This window comes from Amyelois transitella, chromosome 6 (genome assembly GCF_032362555.1).
Source record: "Amyelois transitella isolate CPQ chromosome 6, ilAmyTran1.1, whole genome shotgun sequence".
Taxonomy (NCBI): Eukaryota; Metazoa; Arthropoda; class Insecta; order Lepidoptera; family Pyralidae; genus Amyelois; species Amyelois transitella.
The window spans coordinates 5,872,024-5,899,756 of record NC_083509.1 but is presented as its reverse complement, the minus strand read 5'-3'; the positions used below and the strand labels follow the sequence as shown (position 1 = coordinate 5,899,756).

General features: G+C 35.0%; 3 protein-coding genes across 3 annotated transcripts; 1 reads left to right on the top strand and 2 right to left on the bottom strand.

The window, feature by feature from the left end:
- Positions 1–1,856: 1,856 nt before the first annotated feature.
- Positions 1,857–3,979, bottom strand: LOC106131192 (alpha-tocopherol transfer protein-like). The gene is made up of 6 exons (XM_060944884.1): positions 3,854–3,979; positions 3,534–3,684; positions 3,350–3,454; positions 2,940–3,087; positions 2,501–2,717; positions 1,857–2,175 (listed from the first exon to the last, which is right to left on the bottom strand). Exons 1-6 carry the CDS (start codon positions 3,975–3,977, stop codon positions 2,021–2,023), a joined length of 900 nt encoding a protein of 299 aa, XP_060800867.1. The 5' UTR covers positions 3,978–3,979; the 3' UTR covers positions 1,857–2,020.
- A 2,603-nt stretch (positions 3,980–6,582) lies between these two features.
- Positions 6,583–10,549, top strand: LOC106131069 (uncharacterized). Its single transcript, XM_060944740.1, has 10 exons — positions 6,583–6,686; positions 7,143–7,239; positions 7,711–7,770; positions 7,856–7,987; positions 8,075–8,219; positions 8,472–8,624; positions 9,165–9,393; positions 9,497–9,685; positions 10,064–10,195; positions 10,376–10,549. The coding sequence occupies exons 1-10, from the start codon at positions 6,583–6,585 to the stop codon at positions 10,512–10,514; spliced, it is 1,380 nt and encodes a 459-aa protein (XP_060800723.1). The 3' UTR covers positions 10,515–10,549.
- Positions 10,550–12,475: 1,926 nt separating this feature from the next.
- Positions 12,476–17,160, bottom strand: LOC106131068 (protein phosphatase 1 regulatory subunit 36-like). The gene is made up of 10 exons (XM_013330058.2): positions 17,066–17,160; positions 16,669–16,765; positions 16,159–16,224; positions 15,422–15,553; positions 14,773–14,917; positions 14,518–14,670; positions 14,013–14,241; positions 13,393–13,560; positions 12,922–13,038; positions 12,476–12,599 (listed from the first exon to the last, which is right to left on the bottom strand). The coding sequence occupies exons 1-10, from the start codon at positions 17,158–17,160 to the stop codon at positions 12,476–12,478; spliced, it is 1,326 nt and encodes a 441-aa protein (XP_013185512.1).
- Between the last annotated feature and the right edge of the window lie 10,573 nt (positions 17,161–27,733).

The window sequence follows — 27,733 nt, the reverse complement described above, 5'->3', positions numbered from 1 at the left end:
TAGATATTTTAAAAAGTTAAACTAAAAACTTGATTATGTTAGTTACCTATCTATTTAGATGATACGTACGTACGGAGGTAATAGGTATATTTGGAATGTAGTTGTTTTACATACATATAGCCACGTCTGGCCCTTGCGTGGTAGAGCCAACAGTCTTGAAAAGACTTATACGCCACGTTCAGCTTTTTGGCTTGATGATAGAATTGAGATTAAAATAGTGACAGGTTGCTAGCTCATCGCCTAAAAGAAGAATCCTCAGTAGCTGTTTTATTTTACCTTTTAAAGCTCCACCGCTATTGTCTTTAACACTATTATCCTGTTGCTACATATGCTACAAAAAGAAAAGTGAAAAATAAACTAAGAAAAGTAAATTTAATATTTGAATAACCTATAACAAAATAAAGAAAAAGCTATAGATGATATGATATTTTAATTTATAATTGTAGTTTCCATATGGTTAATCATCTAAATTATTTACGTGCCTCAAATTTAACAATTAACAATTATTTAATACTGAACAAATAAAAAATACATAAAAGTTGTTAAAAATAAAAAATAAAAATAAATATGTTATATTTCTGGTATGCATAGGCATATAGCACATGATAAACCTACATTTCTTCCGTAGCGCGGCAGCGAGCAGCAAAGAATCTATTTCCTCTTGTCACCAGCGGCAATCGGCGGCTGTCATGCGAGGTTGTTAGACACTTATAAAATCCACCAAAAACTTTCGAAAAATCGATATTTAATTCTTTAAACAGACCAGGAAATTATCACAACTTATAGTCTCTCTATCCCCGATTGCTTGATTAAGCCATCATCATACTTGTTGTAAGAGTTTCGCTCAAGGCAGTTATATGTATAATAAAAAAAAACAAAGTTTTTTCGAACAACCGTATGTCCTTCGAAAAACAACAACCCTGTTTTGGGAGACTTATTTAATTCATTATAAAATTCCAAACAATGTACCAGTTTTGTCGAACATTTATCGATATTAATGTCTAATCAAAATCAGCACGAATAGTCACTTTTCATGTTATCCCGGGAACTTATCTAATTTGTACAAGAATAGCTCCACTGCTCACTGATTGAGTGGAACGTTATCCGGACCGCTCCGGGAGACTCGCGTCATCGTTTTACCGGTTTTTCCGAAACTCCGCAATGTCCGGAAACGAAATGTTGAAATGGCTTTGAACATTCTGGTAACTAAGCAAGTATATTATATCACTAGAACTTTGCTCGGGACTTCAGTCAAACCCTAATGGACGCCTGCTTCAGTGCAACTGTTATGTTTGTATGCCAAATTTCAGCGAATACCAACAAAAGATAGATTTTCTATGCGTATGCCAAAATCTAGCAGTATCTATTCAGTGGTTCCAAATATATAGATAACTGTATTTTACACACACCTAAATACATATTAAAACATCGTTATACATAATATACTCTGCTCAACTGAAATCAGTATGTACACAATATTATATTTTTATTTTATTTATTATTTAATCTAGTTCACCGTATTGCAAGTGAACTGGTCTATTATGAATTTACCATCGGTATTCCCTGCAGCTAATTCCATTGAATACTCGTGAATTGACGTTATCGGGACAAGACAATCCCCCATTCAATATATTTCCAATAAGCCTGGAGTAACTTAACAATACGTGATACTCGTACTGTGGAATTTTACATGTTGAATATACAAATCATAGATATAGAAAAGTATATAATACAAAAATAAATTATATCTTTTATAAAATATATCTTTAAATGGTCATAATAAAAGTTTTATTTTTACAACAACTCATGCCACTAATTCTCATAGGCACATTCGTATAGTACAGCATTTACCCGTAAAAGCCTGAATAACCTAATACAAGCTCATGGTCAAAACGCACGCCGTTTCCTCTCCAGAAAGGTAAGGGTGTGTTTAACTGACCGTGATTGACGTCAAAAGGAAGAACAAGAATGAAAAATTTAATATTACGTTTTTACAAATAAAAATGTTTATGCAAATAAATTAATCAATGTTAAGCTTTTTGAAACTGCCCTCTACACTAGGAAATATAGAGCTGATGGTCTTCGGTCCATCAGGTCGTTTAGATTCGTCCACTCGTTTTAACGATTCCGCTTCGAAAAACTCTTTATTCAACCTTATTTTATTCCAAATAGCATCTAAAACAGTACAAAAAATACTATTAAAAAGATTGCAGTCACAAGTTAACTTTTGAGAGATTTCGAGAGGAAAGGACTTGTGATTTTTTTTTTATTGTAAGAGCATTTCGTTGTGATTTATCATTATGATTTAGTAGACTACTAGTAGGTAGTAGGTAGTTTAGAACAGGTACTTGTACTACTAGTGGGATTTTTTTCTAATTATAAACAACCAACCCATTTCGCAGAATGATAGACATCCTATCACTACACTAAATATGTTGAGAAAAGGAATCATTATTTATTTTTATTAAACAGATATAGATAATTTCCTATTTATACTTACCTCTTAGTTCATAACTATCTTTATTATTGCCCCCCGCTTCTTTAGGCAAAGCATCTAATGGCACATATTCTTCCAAAGTTTGAGAACCTACTGTATGAACTTTAAGTAAGTTAAATGTATCCATCTTCATTAGAGGCTTTATCAAATTTAACAGTTTGTCAATATAAGATGGAGCATTGATAAAATGGAACTCTTTAAGATTGATGAACATGGCCTCCTGAAATATTAATGTTTTATACATCGACATTTGTTTCAAAGCATCTGTGAGTAATTAGCGTACCCGTTTCAAGGTAAGATGATTATGAACCCGCTGTGACAATCTAAAAAAGGTTATGTTGTATGAAATTTCCTCCCCCTGGATAGTAGTCATAGGCGTACCCGATTTCTTTATACTACTTGCAATTAAAGAGAACTTTCAGGTCTATAATAGACTTGTTACCTGTACAAAATAGAAAAATTCTTGTGCTACATTGACATCAACATTCGTAAGGTGGGCCAGAGATACTCTGTCCATATTCACTATAAAGACCGTCCCCGGGGCTGTACCTTCTTCGAATTGCCATAAATCCATCACCATCATAAATGCTCTGTAAATACGTATAAAGGCAATAAACATACTTATAACCCTTCTTTTGTAAAGCGAATATCAAAATAAATATTTCTTCTGTATAGACAAAAGTTAAACGCCAGATTTCTACAAGACCGTTGTTTTTGACTAAATCCACACATATCTATGAGTATCTAAGCTGAAGCAGGGTAGACACTTACTATTCAAGCATTCTGTCAATATTAGGAATGCAAACACAATATCATATGAACGCATATTCATCGCTTAAATCTCAAACTTACCTCACCGCATCCTTATAAACAGACTTGTTTGGATCTTCATCTAGCAATTGACAATAAATAGCTCGATGTCCCTTTGGTGTGGGAGTGCTTAAGGGAGTTATCAACCTGCGAACGAACGAACAATTTCCTTTATAGTACAATTGAAATAAAATAACCCAAATAACATGTGACTTTCAATGCTTACCACGTATTCATAGCTACTTCCAAGGACTTGTTTATGTCTCTATTAGAATAGAAAGAGAACATTGTTCTCAGCGTATAGTTGAGGTCAATAACCCGTTTTGTCAACTCAATGTTACTTTCACAAGAATGGTACGCCAAAATTACCTCCAAATCTGAATAAAAACACAATACAGCAACAAGGCAATTTAGAATACAAAATCTGTTTTAATAAAATTATCAAAAACATTAAACTTAACTTCACTGAATTTTCTCTTCTTAAATGGAAGTAAAACCTGATTATTTTGAAAAATTAAGACAAATGAAACAAACAGAAATTCTTACCAGTGATATTTTGTGGAAGATGAGGTTGTTGAACCAGCCATGTCTGGATCAATTTAATATCTTTTGGGTCAATATGCGAATTTTTCTCATACTCTTTTTGCACAGGGAATTGTTTCACAGACATTTTAGTTTTTATTTTTGCGGACTTGCTCTTATCGTATTTTTTGTCGTGAACAGTTAGTCAGTGTTGGGCGACTGATTGAACAGGCCTGAGAGCACTTAAGAATGAGAGCTCTGTCCCGACTCAAATTAGTTCAAGGTCAGTAATGATTCAAATCGACAGTTTGATAAAAATTGAACATCAATGGCTCCAAAAATAGAAAATATATTGTTGTTCATAAAAAAGGCGCATCTTTAAAATTCATGCTTCCACTAACTAAAATTACAAATGCTTAAGTCTACTTACTCTTTCAGGGCTCAACCGCTGGATGAAATTCGATGAACATTTGTAAAAATATATATGTAAATATAGTTAATTATCCGAATCCATGCCATTTTCTAAAAAAAAAATATAAGAGAACGGATAAATGGTTATCAACATCTTTACAGATAAAATTTGATGAAACTTCCGTTGTCTGACCCTACAGCGTGCTCCTGTCGATAGGTACTTACACAACAGATAGAAGACATCTGTTCATTTCTATAAAAAGTTAGAGACCAAAATGGAATATTATATAACGCCTTAATGTCCCTAGTGGTCTTAGAATAAATATGTAGCTATTATTGTCAAGGTTATTTTGGTCAATCAGTTGTAGATTTTCTTTTGCATGGCATGAGCGTCAACGGCAATCAATTATTTAATGTAGACAATGTCCACGACCTGGATTTAAGATACTTTATTTGTAAATTGACATCCGGTAAAAATGCTACAGTGTAGTTTGTTCCGCCGCTGCTTCTATATCTACGCTTTGGAAACGGTAGTAAATATAATTTTTATTAAGTTGTGTTGGCTTAAATGTTTAACAATTTTAAACAATCAGATGAAAACTATTCGCACGCCCTATTTAATTAACCGGACACTAAACATTGTGCCAATTTTTGTGTCACTCGTTGGCATCAGCTCTAGAGCTAGAGCCAGCAACAAAACCTATTATTTTAAATTGGAAATACTTGTAGGTATGTAACGAAAACGGACGATATATTTTTATTGAAAATTTGAGCGCGTATGACCTTAATCTGCCTGAAATAAAATTAATCACAAAATAGGCCGCATCCCTTTTTCTGCCTTCATTAGGTAAACCAATGCAAAAATACACTCTTATTTTCGGACGTGGGTGGCATTTATAGATTAAAATTAATTTCCAAATGAGGTTTGCCCGAGTTTTCGCCGCGCCAGCACACCGTGTAAACTCATTATGAACTGGTGAGCGACTCGTCGATGCCTGAACGGGTAACGCTTACGGTCCGTCAAGCATTTTCAAAGGACGATACGACCCTGTCCCTCGTGGAATGGGAACGTATATGTGTCTACAAAATGTTATTATTATTTAGGCCCTATGTAGTTCACTTAACTGTGGTAAGGGGGCCGATCTCGAGGACTACGTAGTTCTGTATGTATGTAGGCAGTCTAATCAAAGATTTTAATTTATAGTCTCACCCAAGACGTAGAGACATTTGTCCCGATCATTTCGCATGTTTTAGGATGTGTATATATTTTCTGATGTGCATTACTCGGTAATTCAAACCTGTAACTACCGTATCGTACATGAGTGGCAAACAACACAAGGTCTCCATTACGGAACTCTAGTACTAGTATAAAGTTTTAAATCCATCAATATAAAGATTTTGTATCTTTTGGAAAAGTTCAAAACATTGGTTTTTTCCCTACATTTATCCTTAACAAAAATAAATTTATTGCGTTCGACCTTATTGACAGAATATAAATATAAAGTCAAGTCTGTTAAAGAGTTCTTTATTAAAAAGTATGCTATTTCACACAGTAGTTTAGTTACTTTTCAATGTTATTTATAACAATATCTCTCGTCCAAATTCTATTCTAAGTTTAATTAATATTGTAAAGTTGACGTTGTTGAAGAAAATGCTGCAGTGCAGTTTGTTACCGCTTCTTCTGCACTGACGCCTTGGAAGCGGCAGTAAACTTAGTTTTTAAGTAATTTATTTGACGTCAACCAATGTTGTTAAACCATACGTTTTGACAATTATTAAGCGATATATAGTATCCTATAATAATGAATAAAAATTTTGAATTGAATTTGAATTTTGAATTTGAATAAAAATAGTTTAAAAGAAAATAAAACGCGATTACTACTCGTAGAACACGCTCTAAAAAGTACAAAACAAGAAACTGTAAAGATATCTTCAAAGTATAGCCGTGGTCGTATGCCACCTACTGTAGCAAAACAGATTCATTGTTAAAAATAAAATAAAACACAACCCTCCTTTTTGCTTCTCCGTTGTCGGATAACTTCTGTCGGTTTTCTTACAGAAAGTCGGGAAAATCTCAGACTTCATAGCAACTTGGTAGTCAGTAGATGTAGTCTTTAATGATATTCTGACTTAGACCTTCGAAGTATCGACCTAATTATTAAGGTGCTTAAGAAAAAACTTGTCATTTTTTACTGACATTATACATATTTGCATGTCATGTGAATAAATGTTTTTATATTCAACTTTTTATTTTTATGCGTTTATTTATTAATTTTTTTATTTCGATCCGTTTATTTTATAATTATTTATCTTTTAATTTTATTTGTAAAAATTCCTGAATAATGATCAGTACCAATGATTTTGATGAAGATGATGATTTTGAAGGCTTGTACGAAAATGGTCATTGGGAATGGAATGAGCAGACCGAAGGACTAGAATTCATTCCGTAAGTACAAAATAATAAATCATCTTCTCTTTCCTATGGATATCGTAAAAAGCGACGATCAAGATCCAGTAAACAAAGTGTGCCTGCCGTTTCTCTTCTGGCCCACATTGTTAATGTCGATCAAGGAAAAGGCTTATAAATCTTATCGTTGCCTTCAATATTTTAGAAGCTTTTAAATTTCTATATGCCGTTAGAGATGACGCAATGTATTTATTTAGAAAACCAACAACCGTTTACAAATAATGCCGCCACGTATATAGATATATGAAATAAATGAGCAATTACAGGTCCTCTCTGATACAAAACACTAATACAATAAAAAAAGAATTATTAATCTCTGAACAATTAAAATTAATATGTGTATTAAGGAAATAAAATCAACTGGCAACTTTTTGAAGTTAACATGCCTACTTGGTTTGCCTAATTTTTAGATTAATATACATAATTTTATTTCAGAGATCCAAATTTGTTGGCCAACGACTCTTGGATGTCACCACCGGTTGCTTCGATAGGGGCAGCTGATTTCAAAGATGATATTGATTTGATAGAACAGGCACGGCTTTTTATTGAACAGTTTCACTATCATAATTTTAATACAGCTGGCCTTTCAGTCTTTTCAAAACCCCGTGGGCTCTGTCTACTTCATAAGGGATAAATATTTTTTTATAACAATCATATACATACATACATACATATGATCACATCTATATCCCTAGCAGGGTAGACAGAGCCACCAGTCTTGAAAATACTGATAGGCCACGCTCAGCTGTTTGGCTTAGTGATAGAATTGAGATTCAAATAGTGACGTTGCTAGCCAATCGCCTAAAAGAAGATTCCCAAGTTTAAAAGCCTACCCCTTAGTCGCCTTTTACGACATCCGTGGGAAAGAGATGGAGTGGTCCTATTCTTGTTTGTAATGGTGCCGGGAACCACACGGCACTGCTAGGAACCACACGGCACTGCTAGGAACCACACGGCACATATCATATACATATATACATTAACGTTATATTTATGTTCACAGCAACGTTTTAAGAAAAATTTTCAAAGAAAAACTTCTGAAGATGATGTTGTTAAGCTTCAGGTTTGCTTTATTTATTTTCTCCGAGGAATAAATAAAGTGTTAGATTTAATTGAATCTGCACTTATATTTTATTCATTTTAAACAGGATATAAAGGATATAGTTCTGTACACTGCACCTCCAAACTTCATTACACCTTCGGTGGTACATTTAATGCATTTACCTGGAACAGATAGGTTTCTGAGAACCTTAATATTGTATCACCAGTATTATTTACAGGTATAATTATTGATTATTAACGAACATTCTTCTTTGACTTAATTTATTGATGAATAAATCGTAACACAATCACCTCATGTATTCCAGATTGCGGACGAAATGGCTAGACGAATGTTAGAACAAGAAACTAAAGTACGTACTCCAGATAGCGACGAAATCGAGAGGGTTTATAAAGAAAATCTAGAAGACTTGCGCTTGTTAATTGCGAAAGAATATTCAACTTATGTGACGGGTAAATTTGAGGCTGATTATTCCTGCGATAACGCAATCCCTCAAAACACTGCACTAAATTATATGCAGAATCGTTTAATTCACAAATACATATAATCTACTTACCAAATCTTAAGGAACATTTATTTATCGTATTTTATGAAAAGTTTTACTACTTCTTACCCTTGAGTTTGTAATTGAAATTCAGTTACAGCAATGTTGATAATTCATATTTCTGAAATTCAGTAACAGCAATGTTAATAATTAATTACAGGCAGCGGAGAATTCAAAAAATTTCATCACATGGGCCCCTCAAAAAAGTTGTGTTCCCTGTCAAAAAAAGGAAATATCGTATTTGAAACATTAATTCGTCTCAGTATTCAAATAGTGTGGCTAGCGCTCGATCGTAAATCCTTCAATCAGATAGGTCAATCATCTTTTTTCCTTTATTATTGTGTTCCGACTGAAACTTGATCGCAAAACCTACTGAAATAATTTTGTCCTCTTTACTAATATAACATTTTTTTATTCAGGAACAAAGAAAAATATTCTGTTTTATTTTCGTTTACTCGGGAGTTTCATTTTGGATTCCTTTTTACTACGCTTCTATTAGCTTGGGTTGTATGTATGTATGTACGTAACGGAATCTTTGAGCTTAATTTTCACTGGTTTCTAAACGTCTGATCAACTTGGAACTTTGCACACGTATCAAGAACCGATGACAATGCAATATTTTGATAAGAGTTTCTCATTATCCTTATTACTCCGATTTAAATTGTTTTGTTTATAAATTTAATTTTGTTATAATTTTAATCGGAGGTAATTGACTATAACTGATTGTTCGACTTACTACTACTGTTTTATAATTCCTTTGTCATTAATTTTTATTTTCAATTTTTTAGTTCGATTAGCAATAAAAGCGTAGTTTTTTAGTTTTTTTAAACTATTATTTTTAATTTTTCTGCAGAGCTAGAAATGCATCGATTATTTAAAACTGAAAAATTCAATATGATTGAGCATACACTAAAATCGAATTACGTGGCAAAAATGTCACCACAAGAGCGTCACATATTATTTGGTGACTGTATCCAACGTGAGTGTATGATGAAGACACAGTCACCTTTGATGAACGAAATCAGATGTAAAAGAATAATTGACTGGCGGCTGTTAGGACTTGGAACTGTAAAATATCCTTAGTAAGTGAATTACACAAATTTCTTCAGCGGTTAGTAAGACATTGGTACATACTCAAATATAAAAATTCATTTACATTCAATTATTTTCCAAATTTGATTACAGCTTGGGTCCTCGGCTCCAATATTTGCAAGACGCGTTAATATTGCCTGAGAGTAACCTCAAGAAAAAACGTGTTAGTGTTGGTATCCTTGGTCTTCAAAGAAGTCGCTTTGACATCATGCTGAGAGAGATACCGATGTCGTTTGGCGAGTCTAGCACGATAATGGGGGCACGCACATCTTTAGCCAGAGGGTGAGTATATTTATGTATACTAATGCTATTAATTAACTTTTACAGCGAACCTTACAACTAACTTTTGTAAACACAACAAAAAAGTTCATAATATCGTCAAACAAATAGCTTATGATCGTGACACATTGTAGGATTATGATATTTACGAAATGCTTATTCAAAAAGTACACTTTAATAAAATACGAGCACAACGAGCATAAAAGCTGAAAGAAAGTGATGTCAAGTGTAGAAGTGAGAGATATCTGTTAGAATTTTAGTATGTGAAAATGGGTCACCTCTGCCTCTACCATCCACCATGAGAAATGAATGTCTGATAAACATATCGAAATATTTCTCATCTTAGTACATAATTATACTGATGATTTTGTGGTTTTGTAGCCGTAGCATGATGGCATCAAAAATTTCGCGGACATCACGGGTGTCGCAAAGTCGCAAGAGCATCGCATCTACAATGTTCACACCCGAGAAATTAATTACTGATGTCTCTTTCCCTTCGAGAGACGCGGAAGAGTACGTATTATTTGAAATATATTACAACAATTAAATAAAGAAATTCATTGCAAATATTTTTCTTTCCTATATACCACATATTGGGACTAGTGAGATAGACCGGATAATGCTCGCATCATGTACTTATAACTAAGAAAAAGCTTTGTAATCATCGATATAATGCTTGCACGTGTGTTTCAGTGAATGGATCCCTGGTGAATTTCCACAAGTACTTCTGCCCCAGAACCACTGCGACTCGCTCCAGAGGCGGAAATGGATGGCACGAGCCAATCGTTTTGCAAGAAAACGCTCCAGGAAAACACAAAGAAAGTTCAGATGATACATAAAACTATTTAGTATTCTTAATACACAGAAAGTGGGAAATATTGTTTTGCTATAAAACAGATTGATAACCTCTGCCAAAACAATTTTCTATAAATAAATAGATAGAGATGACTTTCATAATTTCACCCAATGGTCCACGGGTTCAAAGGCTTATCCTGTATTTTATAAGGAATACCAGTAATAAAAAATGCAAATGTCCGGAAGACAATCCAATAAATTTTCACCGCACCATCGCCCCCAGCACACATACAATACATTTACCAATATATACCAGCTCCTTATAATTATGACAAGACAGTGCAATTATCCTGTCGAAACGTGATGGGAATCATACATTATGTAGTTTTCATCCAGTTAGACGCCCAGTCAATTTTTCGACGTTCCTAATAAATTATTACAACATACGAGTAGAAAGGTCAATAACTGTAGTTTCAAACTTAATAAGTTCGGTGTACCTACCAATCTATGATTCCGAAATGCCTACTATAGTTGTTCCAGTTTAGTACTAATACATACATAAAATCACGCCTCTTTCTCGGAGGGGTAGGCAGAGACTACCTCTTTCCACTTGCCACGATCTCTGCATACTTCCTTCGCTTCATCCACATTCATAACTCTCTTCATGCAAGCTCGGCGGTTTCGGGTACTTTTGACCTGACCCTTTACCAGGACGTCCTTAATTTGATCAAGATACGTTCGTCTAGGTATTCCCACTCCGATCTTTCCCTCCACACTCTCCTTGTATATCTGCTTAGTTAACCTGCTTTCATTCATCCTCTCCACATGACCGAACCATCTCAACATACCCTTTTCTATTCCTGTAACTACATCTTCTTTCACATCACAACATTCCCTTAGCCAGCCAGCCAGTCGAGCCTTTTTGGATAGTTTCTGACTGCGCATAAAGGCATGCAAAGCTCCATTCATCATGTTCCCCGCGTTCACTCTCCTTTCAATATCACTATCACACTTGCCATCTGATGTGAACTTTGATCCTAGATATACAAACTCTTTCACTTGCTCAACTTTTTCTCCTCCAATCAAAATATTACATGCATTCTTTCTCCATTTCAAAAACCAGTGTTTTAGTTTTACTTACGTTCACTTTCATTCCTTTCTCTTTATAAACTTCATGCATACAGTTTACCATCTCCTGTAACTCCTACGCTGATGACGCCAGTATAACCTGATCGTCGGCATAGAGCAGACATTTGACGAGTAACTCATTCATCCTTAATCCACTTTCAGGCTCTTTCAAATCTGTCAAACAACTATCCATAAATAGGTTTAACAGCCACGGTGACGCAACACATCCTTGCCTAACGCCTTGCTCAATCTTAAATTACTCAGTGTGCGCTCCGTTTATCCCGACACAAGCACTCGAATCCTCATATAAGGACTTCAGTGCTCGTATTAAGTGACTGCTCACCCCATGCATAGAAAGTGCTGACCACAATTCATTCCTCTCAACTCTGTCATAGGCCTTTTCCAGATCTACGAATGTGCAATAGACTTTTTTGACTCTTGGCCAAAAAATTTTCGGCTATGCACCGCAATAAAAAGACCTGATCAGTACATCCCATTCCCTTTCGAAATCCCGCTTGAGCATCCCATATTTTGTCATCAGTAGTACTAAGTTAGCACTTATTTAGGACATGTAAACGTACGTAAAGCACGCATGATATCTATAGGAAAATAAGAAACAATAAAAAATCTTTTTTTTTTTAATTATAATATATTAGTGACTTTAAATAAAACCCATAAATATAATAAAGTATACTCGCAAACAATACTTTATGATCTCAGTGTGTTACAACACTTGCGGTGACAGTAGGTAAGTAATATTTAAAAAAATAAGAACTATGTTAAAACCATTGAGAGAAAATAAAGAATATTGTGAATATTATAGGAACATGAATCGAAAAACTACTAATAAATCTACGTATATTTATCAAGTTAACGACCAGCTGTCTGCGGATGAAGTAGTCTTTGGAGTCTGGTCTGCCAGCGTCGCCGTTGCGTTTCACTGCAAGGCCGAATGCGTTCTGGCTGGTCGGGGAACGACTGAGGAAAATACGTCCTGGGGAATAAAATGAGGATAAATATGTCGCTATTTTTTCTAGCATCTTTATATATACCACTACTGAGTACACCTTTGTTTTCGCTGATTGCTACTAATTGAGAAATAGAATTCAATGATTCTGACCTCACCTCCCTGGGGTTGGTCCTCCGTAGTTAATAAACTAAAAATTTTTGCAATAGCTGCACCAAATGAATATTCCATTTCCCAAAAACACTTTTTACGATATCCATGAGAAAAAAATCCTTTTCTGAAGTTCCGGAAACTAATGGCACTTCATTTCGTAAAAAAACATGCTAGGCAAAACTCAGTAGATACTAACTCTTTTGACGCTGGTTTTGGTAAAATAATGTCAGGGTATAATTGATGGGGGGTTGTTGTGCTCTTGCGCATCGAAGAGCTTTTTGAGCTCTGACTACCAGTTATCACTGCAGATGACCTGCAAATAGTCAAATTGAACTGTACAAAACTTTTTTCAAAATACGATGATAAATTTTAATAGAAAATTTAAAACGAGCGCAATGTAAGAAATTCCTATCATCATATATCAGTATAATAAGTATACTATATTACTATTTGTACATATATAAAATGGACTGATTGACTGGCTTACATATCAAGACACAGCCCAAACTGCTGGATCTAGAAATTAGAAAATTGGCATGTAGAATCCTTATGCGGGGTAAACTCAAGAATTAAGGAAGAAAGAAACGACGTGCTTTTTAGTAAATTAAATTACATTATGTCTTCTTAACCATATCAGCGTAAATGTCAAAAATATGTTTTAACTTACACAGAAGCTTTGGATTTTTGAGTTTCGCCGGCAGTGGGTAGTGGCCTTAACATTGTGTCGAATGCCGCGCGAGGCATTCCTATGATACCCAGTACAACACCCATATTGGCAAGGTTTTCTTCATCGCCTGCAACTGCCTGATACATGTACTGAAGTCGTGGTGTCATCCTTATAAGAAAGAATAAATGTTCAAGTGGTGTGAAAAATTATAAGATGCTTAAAGAGATGTACCTTCGCAACGTTCATACACCCAATATGGTTAATTTTTGGCATGCATGATAAACTATATATTATAGACAAATCACAATAAATGTTTTCACACCACAATGTATATAGTAACATATGATATAAATATGTATCCGTATTTATATATGTATACATCATATCCAATATTTTTACTTTACCATTCACATTCTTGTCGTCCCCTCAAATTGGATCCTAATTCATTAAATCTACAGACTTTTTAACTACTGCCTTACAATTAAGAACATTCAAGGGTTTTTCAAGCTTCTTCATCATAAATAAAGTCGACTGCGACTGCGACTGCACTGCACCAAAAAAGAAAATGCTGAAAAATCGTAATATATTAGAACATTGTAAGATTTCCAAATCTAACTCACTGTGGAAACTTAATAACTCCCAGACCCATCAGACGATAGTCGATGTATCTATGACAGAATACTTCATTCATCAGCGGAGATTGGGTGTTCAACTTTTTGTCATGGCGGACACAGTGGCCAAGTAATACATCGCGTTCTTCTTTAGCCATTTTCGAGATGTAGCCAGTCTTCAGAGTGTGCTCAACGGAGTTGAATATTTCTGACTTGAACATGCGGTTCATTTCTAACTCTATAGATAGCATAGTAAATAAAATTAAGATTAAAAAATATGATACCTTTGCGCCCTTAAACAAACAAACAACACTTTTATAGGTAGGTGTACAGAACCGTATTATTTTCACATCATATCACATTATAAATCGTCTTACTGAATTAGTTTCACTGATTCCGGAATCTACGCTAAGAGCAAGGGACGTGTAAGATTTTTTTTTAATTTCGTTTAGCGATTAGGTAATTAAAAATATATTTACAAATAATATTTTCAAGAAAATGTTTCAGGACATACCTATTTGGTTGAATGACTTTCTACCCAGAGCTAACCAGACAATTTGAACACACATGCGCAATAAGGTTTCAAATAATCGCGCATCTTTATCTGATAGAGACCGCCTTTTCTTTTGTGGGCCCATGTGATGAAACTTTCTTGTATCACTTCCACCTATCCCAAAGAAGAAAATGTTCATTATTTAAATCGAGAAATCAAAATTATTTTTTTAAGTACCTAATGAACTAGTTAAGAAGTATAAAATAACTGTGATACCAATTAGCATCGTGCTATATTCCTTAGCGACTAGTAAACGTAAATCCGCCAGATTATCTCTGTACTCATTCTCTAATATTTCACAATCAGGAGTGCGCACTTTCGTCTCAAGCTCCAATATGCGACGGGTCATTTCATCCGCAATCTGAAAATATTTCTTTACATTACCCATATTGAAGTATTTCATTTACTAAAATAAAAGATCATAACGTTCTCCGATGACCCCGCTCTGAAAGTGAAGATCCTGAAAGACTGCAATTGCCTGAATTTGTTGGTTTTCTCAACTTATTTCCCTTAACGTTAAAACGTTTAACTAAAGATGATTAACTTTGATTTACATCTATACTAATATTATAAAACTGAAGAGTTTGTACGTAGGAACTACTGGTTCCTTCTTTTTGCGTTGAATAGACCACTTATCGAGGAAGGCTTTAGGTTATATAATATCCCGCTGCAATTATAATGAGGAAAGAAATAATGGAAAATGTGAAAAAAAAAACGGGGAATATTAAATATTCATCCTTGAGGGCTTCAATGATGCCCAAAATAACTATTACACACGGACGAAGTTGCGGGCACTGCTAGTTATTAATATAGGTACATAAACATACACAGATAACTGTTTCAGGTAGTAAACCATTTCACTAACCTGTAAATAATACGCGCAGTAGAGGATAAGTGCCCTAATAAATCTTTCAGTTGTTGGAAGATGTAGCATATTTATAAGAACTGGGCTCATTATATTCACCGGGGCCGTGAATAATGCAATATCTTTCACGTCCTGGAAATCAAAGTATTTCACCGTTACTTTAGTAGGTAGGTATACATGTGGTTTGTAACATAGGATTATTGATATATTTATAACATATAAATACATATGTATAAGTGAAAATCAGTTTGATAATATTCTGGTTTTGCCGCATATACCTAACATGCGTAATTGTCACGTAAAAAGATTTTTGGTTTGTTGGTCTACTTTAATTTTGACACCACCGCAGCGGCTCGATGGTCCAGTGGTTGGCGCGTGAGACTATGAAGTTGGCGGTCCTAGATCGAGCCCCAAGAAAAATAAAGATATTTTTTTTTATTAAAAAAAAATATTTTTTATGTTCGACTCGAAATTAACGCGGACGAAGTCGTGGGCAACAGCTAGTATAATATAAGTATTTACTTCGTTTACATAAAAATGTTTGAAGCTTACGCATAGCTCAAAACATCGACATTTATACCAAACAGGATGTTCGGTTACTTTGATTTTATAATAGTTGCGTAGATAGTTTAACATCGAACATATTGTGTTTATTTTTTGCTTTTGTACATCTCCTAAATACAGAAAATAACTTTTTCTCCAGTCTACTACAGAATTCCATTTCCAATTTTAAATACCTGCACCGTAATAATTTCAGCTTGTCCTGGTTTTAACTTTCTCTGATAACGTCGCCTGAAACGTATCTGCAAAAGACAGGTTAGGTAATATGGGAAATAAATAATCTCTATTGTATTGATTTGACCAAAAAAATACTGTTACAATGTTTCTCTTGTCTACCAAAATTAAAATTGTTACAAAAACATCTCAGCGGTTCGGAGTTACCGCGAACCATTTAATGAGAAGTTTTTCTACGCTCTGCTCATGCTGTCATTCTAATTATTTTGCCATCTGTTCCTCGCGCTATCCACTGCAATTTAATTCAGTGTACCTACTTCGTCGTACTTTCTTTCTGCTACAGTTTCTGTCCTCAGCAACGTAAATTTTATATCTCCCATAGATCGGTATATAACCGATAACCTTATTACAGCAATTTTTTTGCTACAACACGAAAAAATATTTATTTGAACAGACTCGACAGTAGACCCCGCATCCGAACAGCGAACGATGAAAGAGAAGAAAGAACTCGCCTGTTCAATCAAATCAACATCATCTCTAAATTCCACGGTTCCTGTTGGTGCTTTAGTTGGTATCTGAATAGCTTCTACAGGAGCTGGTGGTAAGTCACTGTCAAAGTAAAAATAGTGTACCTATATTGAGATGAAAAATAAAATCAAAGAAGCTCTATCTATATCTTGATTCTATCTATATATTTAAAAAACCTTCAACCTATGGGTGTCATCTCAAGCTGTAGCAGTAGAAACAGGAATATGTAAATACTAAATTTTTTGTTAAGACAGACTTAAGGGACGAAGATAGCTTCGTCATCTTCGATACATAGGTATCTCCGTTTTTAGATAGACAGGTATTGAGTCATGAATCAAACTGTAGTTGCACTCTTCTACGAGTTTAAGTTGCATTAACTACCTGACAAACACCAGTTGCTCGCTGCTTTCGTCCCAGATCCAGTGACCATCTTCATAAGCGCCACCAAATCCTTCATCATCATCGTCATCTGCCATTTTGTATTGACTGTATTTATGTAATAACGATATTGATTCTCTTCATAAATTCTTGAATGTAGTAAATATATGTATATCACAAAATATCAAACATCAAATTGTTAATTAATTGATTGACATGTGGCTGTAAGTTTTTCGTGGATTTCAAAAGAAAAGGATTTTCAAACACCGATAAAAAGTTTAAGGTATATGAAAAAGTTCCAATTTTGATTAAAATTTATTCCGTTTTAAAAATTGGGCGTAATGAACAATTTTCATCAAAATAAGAGTACGGAATCTTTCGTCCGAGTAACAGTCGGTCGGTCTTTTTAATTAACATTTGTCTTTTATTTAAAAGTAATAATAAGATTTAAGATTCCACCGATGGATTAACGTGATAACCAGTATAGCATGGAGATCTTCAGAATAAGATAAAATACATTGATTAATGATCCGGCTATAAATTGTCTCGGTTTTAAATAATAATTCTTGGACAGCTATAAGTTGTGAATCAGAATTTCCATCGAGCGTGTTTGTAAGTTCGGCAGAATTTACGATGTCAGTAGTAAGTTGGTCTCGCTACCACTGAATATAAAGTTATGTTAATGCCACTAGTGCACCCAACTCCAAACCTTAAAACTTGTAAAATGTTTTAACTTATTCCCAATTCGCGATGGACTGCGTTGCGTGAATACAAATATGAATGTATCCACGAATATGTAGTTTTAATGGCACATTCTGATATTGTATGCAGTTTCCGCTACAGTGTGAATTCACTTATAAAGTTCGGAAAAACAATGGAAAAATTCAAAGAATAGTCTACCACAGAAATACGAATTTCGCAAGTTAAGACAGCCATTCCCAACGGATTGCTCAATTCAGTCAAGTTATACTCATTATACCCGTGTACCTCCTTTTTTTTCTCCAGTCCCTTTTAACTATATATGCTTACAGAAAGTTTCAAGAAGACTGGTTCGGGAGATAACACCTGTTAACCTTTACAGAACTAAACAAACTTACTGTCTAATATTCGTTGTGTTTAAATAAATTTTGGTTGTAACTAATCAGATTCAAATTTAATTTTCCAAGGTTAAAACCATAGTTTAAAACAGATTTGCATAGGTATTTAAAATCTATGAGATTTTAAAACATAAAAATAACACCTACATAGATCTACATAGTATTTCGTGTTTTTAAGCTTACTTAGGTACAAATAATTTTATTCCCCTACTTAGAAAAAATATTTGATCTGAACTTCAAACTCATTCAAAGTTGAATAAACTGGAAAGAAATTTGAACAAATATGTCAATCGTGTTAATTCAATGAATTTGAGTTCACAGACGATTGGACACATGAGGGCGGGACGGCTTTGATCGTGCTCGCTCTACCATGTGATCAAATGAGTAGAGACCACAAAATAACATATACATAAAATTATACTTTAATATCTTCCACCTCCTGTAATTTCCATAACTCTAGAATGGGTTGTTTCTTGATTTAGCAAGTTATTACAAGAAGCGACGTCTGACATATCCAACCTGTTGTTATGAGAACCTAATACCAATTTATTCACACACACATTTTACAAGCAATACTATTCTATTGGTTAAAACAAGAGAGACAAGTTTCAGACAAGTTATGAATTGAAACTCGTGAAATAACATGATACTAATGCCCGAGTTAGTAATCCTTCTACAGTTTCGTTATTTTACATCGAGTTCCCTGGTTTATTCTCCACTACTAGAAACGACGAAAAAATATCTGAGATACAATGACGATGCATAATTGTTTCATCTGTCTTTAAATATTTGTGTGATTTATTTATTATTTTAAAACCATTTTTTTCATCTCAGTTTTACCTAATCGTAAATCCCACGGGAACTGTTTTGTTTCGTAAAGTCTCGTGAATCTTTCGCAATACTCTTTAATAAATATGTACGAAATTTCAGGAATAAAGCTTGAAGATAAAAAAAAATGTCATCACATTAAATAATTATGGATAAGTTTGGATTGATGTCTGTAGAGTTAGAATAACACTTACTTTGCAACTTATTCAGGTTATATGATGAATCTTTGTATAGGTCGGTACTGACCTTACAAGTTATATCAATGTCAGAAGACTATAAATACAAAATCGCATGTAAGAACCTACCTCCAGCCCACGTCCACATAATAAATTAATGACAAGGAGGCACAATCATCCTGTCAAAATTCAATGGAAATTCAGAGTGGAAATCATATATTCCGGAGCTTTCAGTTCGACTGAAGTCGCTGTATCAAAGAGCTTAACTAATTATTATACTTAGTGTACCTATGAACATTGACTACGTCAGTTCCTATAGATAATTGTGTCTTAGTACTTAGCTCCTTTCCTCGCAAATTCGCAATAGCGTTTTGCTATTCTAAAGAGGTTTTATTACTCAAAAAAATCCTACGAAATTGGAACTAAAACCGAAATATTTATCAGAAAAAACCGATCGAATCGAGTTAGTAATCCTTCTACAGATTCTTTATTTTGCATCCAGTTCCCTGGTTGTTAATTCCCCTTGCTAAAAACATCGAAAAAATATCTGAGATGACCGTGATACAGAATTGGAAATTGGCTTACTCACCTACTCATAAAATCAATAAAATATGTCATCTAAAAAAAGAGGTAGATAAATCTACCGCTGAGGGAAAGTATATCAAGTGGCACATTGAAGTAAAAATTTCACTGCATGATATATAGTAGATATAGACTTAAGTACCTGTAATTTATTACGGGTAATATCTACTATTACAGTAGTTATTGTAGCAAGCAATCGGTTTTCGTATCGGTGGACCTGTGTTCGATTCTCGACAATATCTATATAATTTTATGCAAAAATCATTATTTTTTGTTTTTACTATTCATGGATTTTCTGATGTCCACCAAGCACCGCTCGGTCACCCAGGTAATTTGACAGTATATCAGATATGAGATTATCCCTTTTCCATTTTCCTCGATAATTAATAATTCATTTAATAATTGTAATGACATGGGTATGTAATTTGATGGATGGGTAATGCTATTATACACCAAATAAATCACATGCATGTTCCTATAGAACTATAGTCACTATCAAAAACTGTGTAGTAAAAAATATTTAAAATTCAACAGTTTTCCAATAACCTCGGCGAGTATGGATTGTTTGTTAGCAAATATCGTCGACCGAAAAGCACAAACGCGTCGACGAACCTGTTTCTAACTCACTGACCAGACACGCAATTTTTTTTTTTAAATACGTTCTAGACTAGACCCATAGATTTAGGAATAATGTAAGGTTGTAGAAGTGAAAAGTACTGGTGAAGGTGATAAGGACTATAGCTCGATCTCCAGCAACGGATACCTTTTTTTGTTTTTGATATATTTTTTTTGTTTTTTGCTAAATTCTATGGGATTTCAGAGTTTTTCTCACTAGATATTAACTTTATTTTAGGGAACAGAGTATGGTTGTTTCCCAATTTTGATGACGTCTACTGAGCACTTTAAGAAAAAGAAGATTTTGTGGTGATTTCTCTGATGTTTTTACTATTTTTTATGGTTTTACTAACGTTCGTCGATGGCAGCATGTCCACCCAGATACATTTGTTTATTTATTTTTTTTGTGTTCTACATCTCAGCATTCCGTCCCGCTTCATTTGCCTCCTATAACAATGGGTAAAGGTTGGTAGAGCTTAGTCTTAGTATATGGAACTCCTCATGTTGAATACGGAACTATAAAAACACTTACCTACATAGATGTAGGTAAGTACCGATCTACATAACTGAATACATTACCTGGTAAACCTGGCGATGTCGTAATGTCAATTAGACATGTCTAACCAAACAATGTTAGATGTGACAATTTGGCGCGAACATGGCCTAATACAATCTAAATAGACAAATTCCCATCTGATTCTCCTAATTTTGACGTTATTCCGTGTCCCGTGGGAATGTTGACGCAGTTCTGTCACTTACTTAACTTCTGTTTATTATATATATCTAAAGTTTATAATGCATCATCTTGTTAATATGCTGCTAACGTTGTTATATGTTTCAGAAAAGTATACTAGAAACGGATCTTGTTAAGTTTCACATATAAATATTTCAAGGTTTTATGGTCAACCCACTTCTATGGATAAGTTACTTCTTACTTACTTTATGAGGATCAGTTGAAAATTAGAAAAAAAATCTATAAATCACTTTGTTATTTGACGGTAACTTCAAAGTATATATATATATATATATTATATTTTGTTAATGTACCAAATAAACGATTTTTCTTTCTTTCTTTCTTTCTTCCTTTCAAGTAAACCTTGATCTAAAAAGTAGCGGATAAGCTTTCAAGTTTGCATTAATTTTATTTAGTAATTCTTAAGTAATAAGAGTAGAGCGAATAATCTTGATGTGTTCGTATAAAAATTTCGTAACATCATATTTAGGTATATCTCAGAGTAATTCTGCAAGATTGTTTCAAACTGCAGTCAATGAAATCAGAAGCCCTGTTTTGATACAGCAATGAAGCATAGCCATTCTCCTTGGAGCACGTACAAGCGGGTATAATCCAGAGAGCGGTGTTCAATCTACTCCTCAGTCGTAAAGCGAGTTCCGCGCACGTAAACTGCATAAACGTGTTCCAGGGTTGCATGATGTTCAGTACATACATTTTATATCGTACATAGGCCAACAATCTCACTTTTATACTACCTTTATCTAAAACCCCAATTAATATGCTTTAATATGATATTAAGGATGGATATGAAAATACACATGTAAATTGCAAAAATTAGGGAACCTCTATGCCAACAGAAAATGGAACCTAACACAGCTTAGTTAATGTTAGAGCCGAGTCTGGAAGTTTAATTACCCTTTTCAATTATATCGTCTTAATTTTCAAGACAACCTATGATGCGATGGATAATTCAGCTATAATCTCAAGATACTTAGTCAAGGCAGGTTTCGCAAATTTTAGGGCTTACACAAAAACAATAAACCTGTAATTACGATAATTTTCGCTGACGTAGGTGCGTAAGTAAATAATATCTATAATTTTAGCATATCGGTTCATAGTATATGCAGACACATTCTATTAAATAAAGATAAGTACCCAATAGCCGGCTCTGACATCAGCTTGTACTCTCATAATAGCTACCTACACCTTCACCTATTCAACGCTACCAGTCGATAAGGATGCTAACCAGTAATTAAAAATGAATCCCATTTACTCAGTTCGTGTCTAAAGAGTTTTAAAGGTCATAAAATTTACTAAATTAACAATTTTTATGACTTACAGCTTGTCAGACAGACAAATTAAATTTTCTTCCCGAGTCTCGTAAAAATGTAAAATTGGCCCCTTTCGTTAACAGCGAAATAGCGGAACCGCGAGATGAGATGGGATTTAAGAGCACCTTAATTAGAGAGAGAATTCTTATTATCAAACTTGCAAATATTTTAAGGCTGTTAATGGAGGCGTGAATGAACTCAAATTAAATAGGGTTAAATTTTATGGTTACTTAACGATTGTTAGGAGAAATTTTTTAAAATTAGGTACAGACAGACATCCTCAGTACCTATAGATATACTTACCTGCTATTGAGAATAAGATTTGGTCGCTGCCCTGGTACCTAATTATTGTTAGATATATATTCATAATAATAATTGAATATACACTTGCAAGCTATGGCTTCAAAATAATTTACCAACATTTAGAGTCCAGTCCGTGCTGTAGTTTCTGGGTTTAAGTGTAGCTACCATTTAATGTAGTGACTGTTAAAATATAAACAAACCTTTGGTACTAACCGTAAGTGAAGTTTTTTCGCCTATGGCTTCAGTACCTTAACATGCATTGTTTTCACCAAACAGGTAATAAAATGCCAAATCATGATTCTGTTTAAGCAACTCCTTTCGCTCCATTTCACTTTTATTTTCGAATTTCCAATTCGATGGATCGAGCGATTGAGCCTATAACGAATAATATTACCTGTTCATGTGTGTACGAGAGAAATATTCCCATATCAGATATTGATAAATTGAAGAAATTCCTTCATCCAAAAGGTACTCGTTACATACCTATATCATACAAGGACTCCTTTGAGACACTATTTTTGAGTTAAGTGAGTTGTCTATTTCAAATTATCACTTTCTGATTCGTTGAAAGCATTGTAACCGTAAAGTTCATGTGACCCTCAAAAAAGGCAAGGTACATTGGTTCAGAGATAGTAACAGATTAGCAACCCGTCGCTATAACTCATCGCTCAAAAGAAGATTTCAAATTGTACAAGCTTTTGTCCCTATCGACTTTCACTATGTGCGACACTACCACACACTACCTATGTTTTATCTTCAATACCAGACCAGCATTGAAAAATGTCTAATTATTCCTAGTTAGATAATACCTATTGCCGACACGATAATCTTTCTTTTTTTTTTAGATAATCTTATCATTGTCATAACAACGCCAATGACAATTTGAGGAAAATTATCGTTAGCGTGACACCCGCCTTTTCCCAAATCTGCGTGTAATCTCTCGCGCCTTTCGCGCTCTCGGTGCTAATTCAAGAAAGTACAGAAAAATACTCTTTTCTCTTTAATGTTATCCTTACCTACCTCCGGTCTCTGATATTCATTTGACATGAATTCTCGGATTGTTCTTAAAACTGTGTTTCAAAAGAATCTTGAAAATGATCTTGTGATCAAAATATTGCGTTCTTCGCCTCCCTCTTCCTCCCTTCCATATATGTCGTATAGCATAGTCAATGAACTAATAAAGGTAAGTTAAGAAGCTACCCAGTTTATTTTGGTTCACTCCATCTGTACATTTTTATTTTGCAAAGTTAACTTATGAATATTCATACCGCGATCGACGCGCCTCACTTTATTCACTGTAAACACGTTTACGTGTCGTTCCAAGCATGGCTAGTATTACATATTCCATCTATTTCCCCTAATCAACTAATAATTGAACAACGCTCATACTGTACAGTTCAACCACCATTTAATTATTTACTTCGGTAGGCGGTATGTAGATACTAGTGCGCTTTATTACAGGTTACCTAGCTCAATTAGGAACTAAACGATGTAACTTAAAATAAAAAGTTATTTTTTTATTCTTTCACAGTGATTTCCAGCTGTTTTCTTCTCGCAAAAATCGAAATATTTGGTTAAGAAAAGGGAACTACTGATAGTGTCTACTAGATAATAATTTTACGTACCTAGGTACAGTTCCCTACATAAAATCTTGATCTCCTGTGATTTTGGTTTTTCTACAAACAGCAGTACCAAGGCCAGTACCGGAATAATATCAAAATCTACGTCAAAACATATGTACACTAGGTACCTACTATTGTGTGATCTTGAGAACTCATAAATTACAACCCGAAGTTCTAGGTGTCCATGAAGTGCTATCGAGTAATCGAAAGGCGCAAATAAATCGAAAAGTAAGTTGCCATGTCTACAGGAATATTTATGGGATTGGGAATACGTTACGGTAGCGCCGAGGGAGCCGTGACGAGGGTGCATCGATTGGGCTGATATACCTGGTTACAGCTATCCGAGCTCGGGTACCTACAGGTTCACCGCATAAATTTTTCTTGATGAATGGTCGATCGGAAAATTCATGCCGATGTTGGAATGTATGCTTGTGAACTTTCCATCTTACTAACAATATCAAGAATACAATCAGATGGAACAAAATATTTTAGATTAAAACTTTTAGGTGACATTTCATTGATACATACATACATACATACAATCACGCCTCTTTCCCGGAGGGGTAGGCAGAGACTACCTCTTTCCACTTGCCACGATCTCTGCATACTTCTTTCGCTTCGTCCACATTCATAACTCTCTTCATACAAGCTCGGCGGTTTCGGGTACTTTTGACCTGACCCTTTACCAGGACGTCCTTAATTTGATCAAGATACGTTCGTCTAGGTCTTCCCACTCCGACCTTTCCCTCCACACTCTCCTTGTATATCTGCTTAGTCAACCTGCTTTCATTCATCCTCTCCACATGACCGAACCATCTTAACATACCCTTTTCTATTCCTGTAACTACATCTTCTTTCACATCACAACATTCCCTTATCACGCTGTTCCTTATCCTGTCACTCAATTTCACACCCATCATACTCCTTAACGCTCTCATTTCCACTGCATTTATTCTGCTTTCATGCTTCTTTTGCCATACCCAACTTTCACTCCCATACATTAATGTCGGGACCAACACGCCCCTGTGCACAGCCAGTCGAGCCTTTTTGGATAGTTTCTGACTGCTCATAAAGGCATGCAAAGCTCCATTCACCATGTTCCCCGCGTTCACTCTCCTTTCAATATCACTATCATACTTGCCATCTGATGTAAACTTTGATCCTAGATATACAAACTCTTTCACTTGCTCCACTTTTTCTCCTCCAATCAAAATATTACATGCTGTCATTTCTTTCTCCATTTCAAAAACCAGTGTTTTAGTTTTACTTACGTTCACTTTCATTCCTTTCTCTTTTAAAGCTTCATGCATACAGTTTACCATCTCCTGTAACTCCTCCGCTGATGACGCCAGTATAACCTGATCGTCGGCATAGAGCAGACATTTGACGAGTAACTCATTCATCCTTAATCCACTTTTAGACTCTTTCAAATCTGTCAAACAGCTATCCATAAATAGGTTGAACAGCCACGGTGACGCAACACATCCTTGCCTAACGCCTTTCTCAATCTTAAACCACTCAGTGTGCGCTCCGTTTATCCTGACACAAGCACTCGAATCCTCATATAAGGATTTCAGTGCTCGTATTAAGAGACTGCTCACCCCATGCATAGAAAGTGCTGACCACAATTCATTCCTCTCAACTCTGTCATAGGCCTTTTCCAGATCTACGAATGTGCAATAGACTTTTTGACTCTTGGCCAAAAACTTTTCGGCTATGCACCGCAAGGAAAAGACCTGATCAGTACATCCCATTCCCTTTCGAAATCCCGCTTGAGCATCCCATATTTTGTCATCAGTTTCATTCCTGACTCTATTAATCAATACCTTAGCATACAATTTGCCGACGACGCTAAGCAGGCTTATACCACGATAATTTTTGCAGTCCAGCTGTGACCCTTTTCCTTTGTAAAGTGGCACGATAACAGCCTTACACCAATCTTTTGGTACTCGGCCGCTTCTCCAACACAAATTGAAAAGGCAGTACAACTGACTAGCTACTACGCCTTTTCCTGCTTTAAGCATCTCGACCGACACTCTATCACACCCAGCAGCCTTTCCCGCTTTCATACTCTTAAGTGCTTCCACAATTTCGAACATTTCAATTTCGCCTTCCATCTCATTCTCTTTTTCTTCGCTATAGCAGAAATCTTTCTTATTTCCTTCCTTTTTTTCAAATAAACTTTCAAAATAGTCCTTCCATATCTTTAGTACACATTCTTCTCCTTTCACAACGCTACCATCCTGGCATCTGATCCTAGTCAGCTCTCTGGTTATAGTATTTCCTCGGGCTGACCTTACGGATTTCCAGAATACTTTCAGATTTGACTGAAAGTCTTCTGATAGCCTTTTATCAAAATCCTCTTTATACTCTTCTTTCTTTCTAATCACAGCTTTCTTAACCAAATCTTTCATTTTCTTATATTCCTTACGTGCTTCATTCACATCTTCATCTATAACCTCTTGCATTCTTAAGTTAGCTTTTGCTGCTAACAAATCCAGCCATGCTTTCTTCTTTAATCGCACAAGTTCTTGCACATCTTTACTCATCCACGCATTTTTGTGATTTTTTCCTTTCCTTCTTCTACTTACACCACACACTTCAACAGCTACTTTCACAATTCTTTCTTTAAATTCCTTCCATCCATCTTCAATATCGCTCATTTCCTCTAAATCTTCAAATTCATCCTTCAGTCTATTAATATACTTCTTACCTACATCCATATCTTGCAAATTTTCTACTTTTACTCTTTCCAAAGCGCTGGTTTGCTCCCTTACCCTGTGCCGCCAGCGATTGAAGATACCCCTTATCCGGGATATCACCAGTAAATGGTCCGAGTCAATGCCAGCACCGCGATATGCACGGGTATCCAGCACTTTGTTCTTCAATCTTTCATCTACAATCACAAAGTCTATCATACTTTTTAAAATACCTTCCACTCTTGTGTAGGTGTGGATCTCTTTATGTTGAAACATTGAGTTCGACACAAAAAGATCCCACTCTAGACAAATTTCTAATACACTTCTTCCATTATCATTCACCTTTTCGTCACCAAACGCACCAAGCACCTTTTCATATCCATCACGCTTTACACCCACCCATCCATTAAAATCACCTAACATAATAATCTTCTCATTTGGCTTGGTAACTTTCAATACTTCTCTTACACTATTCCAGAACTCCTCGTTTTCGCTTTTTGCTGATGTTGTACCCCTCGAACCCACATCCCAAGGTGCATAAACACCTAGAACGAAGATCCGAGTGATTCCAACTTTCAGCCTAATCCATAGAAGACGAGGGCTGACACACTCATACTCATTCACGCACTCAGCCATTCGTGCAGAAAGAATTAGACCGACCCCTTGACAGCCTCGGCTGGTACTG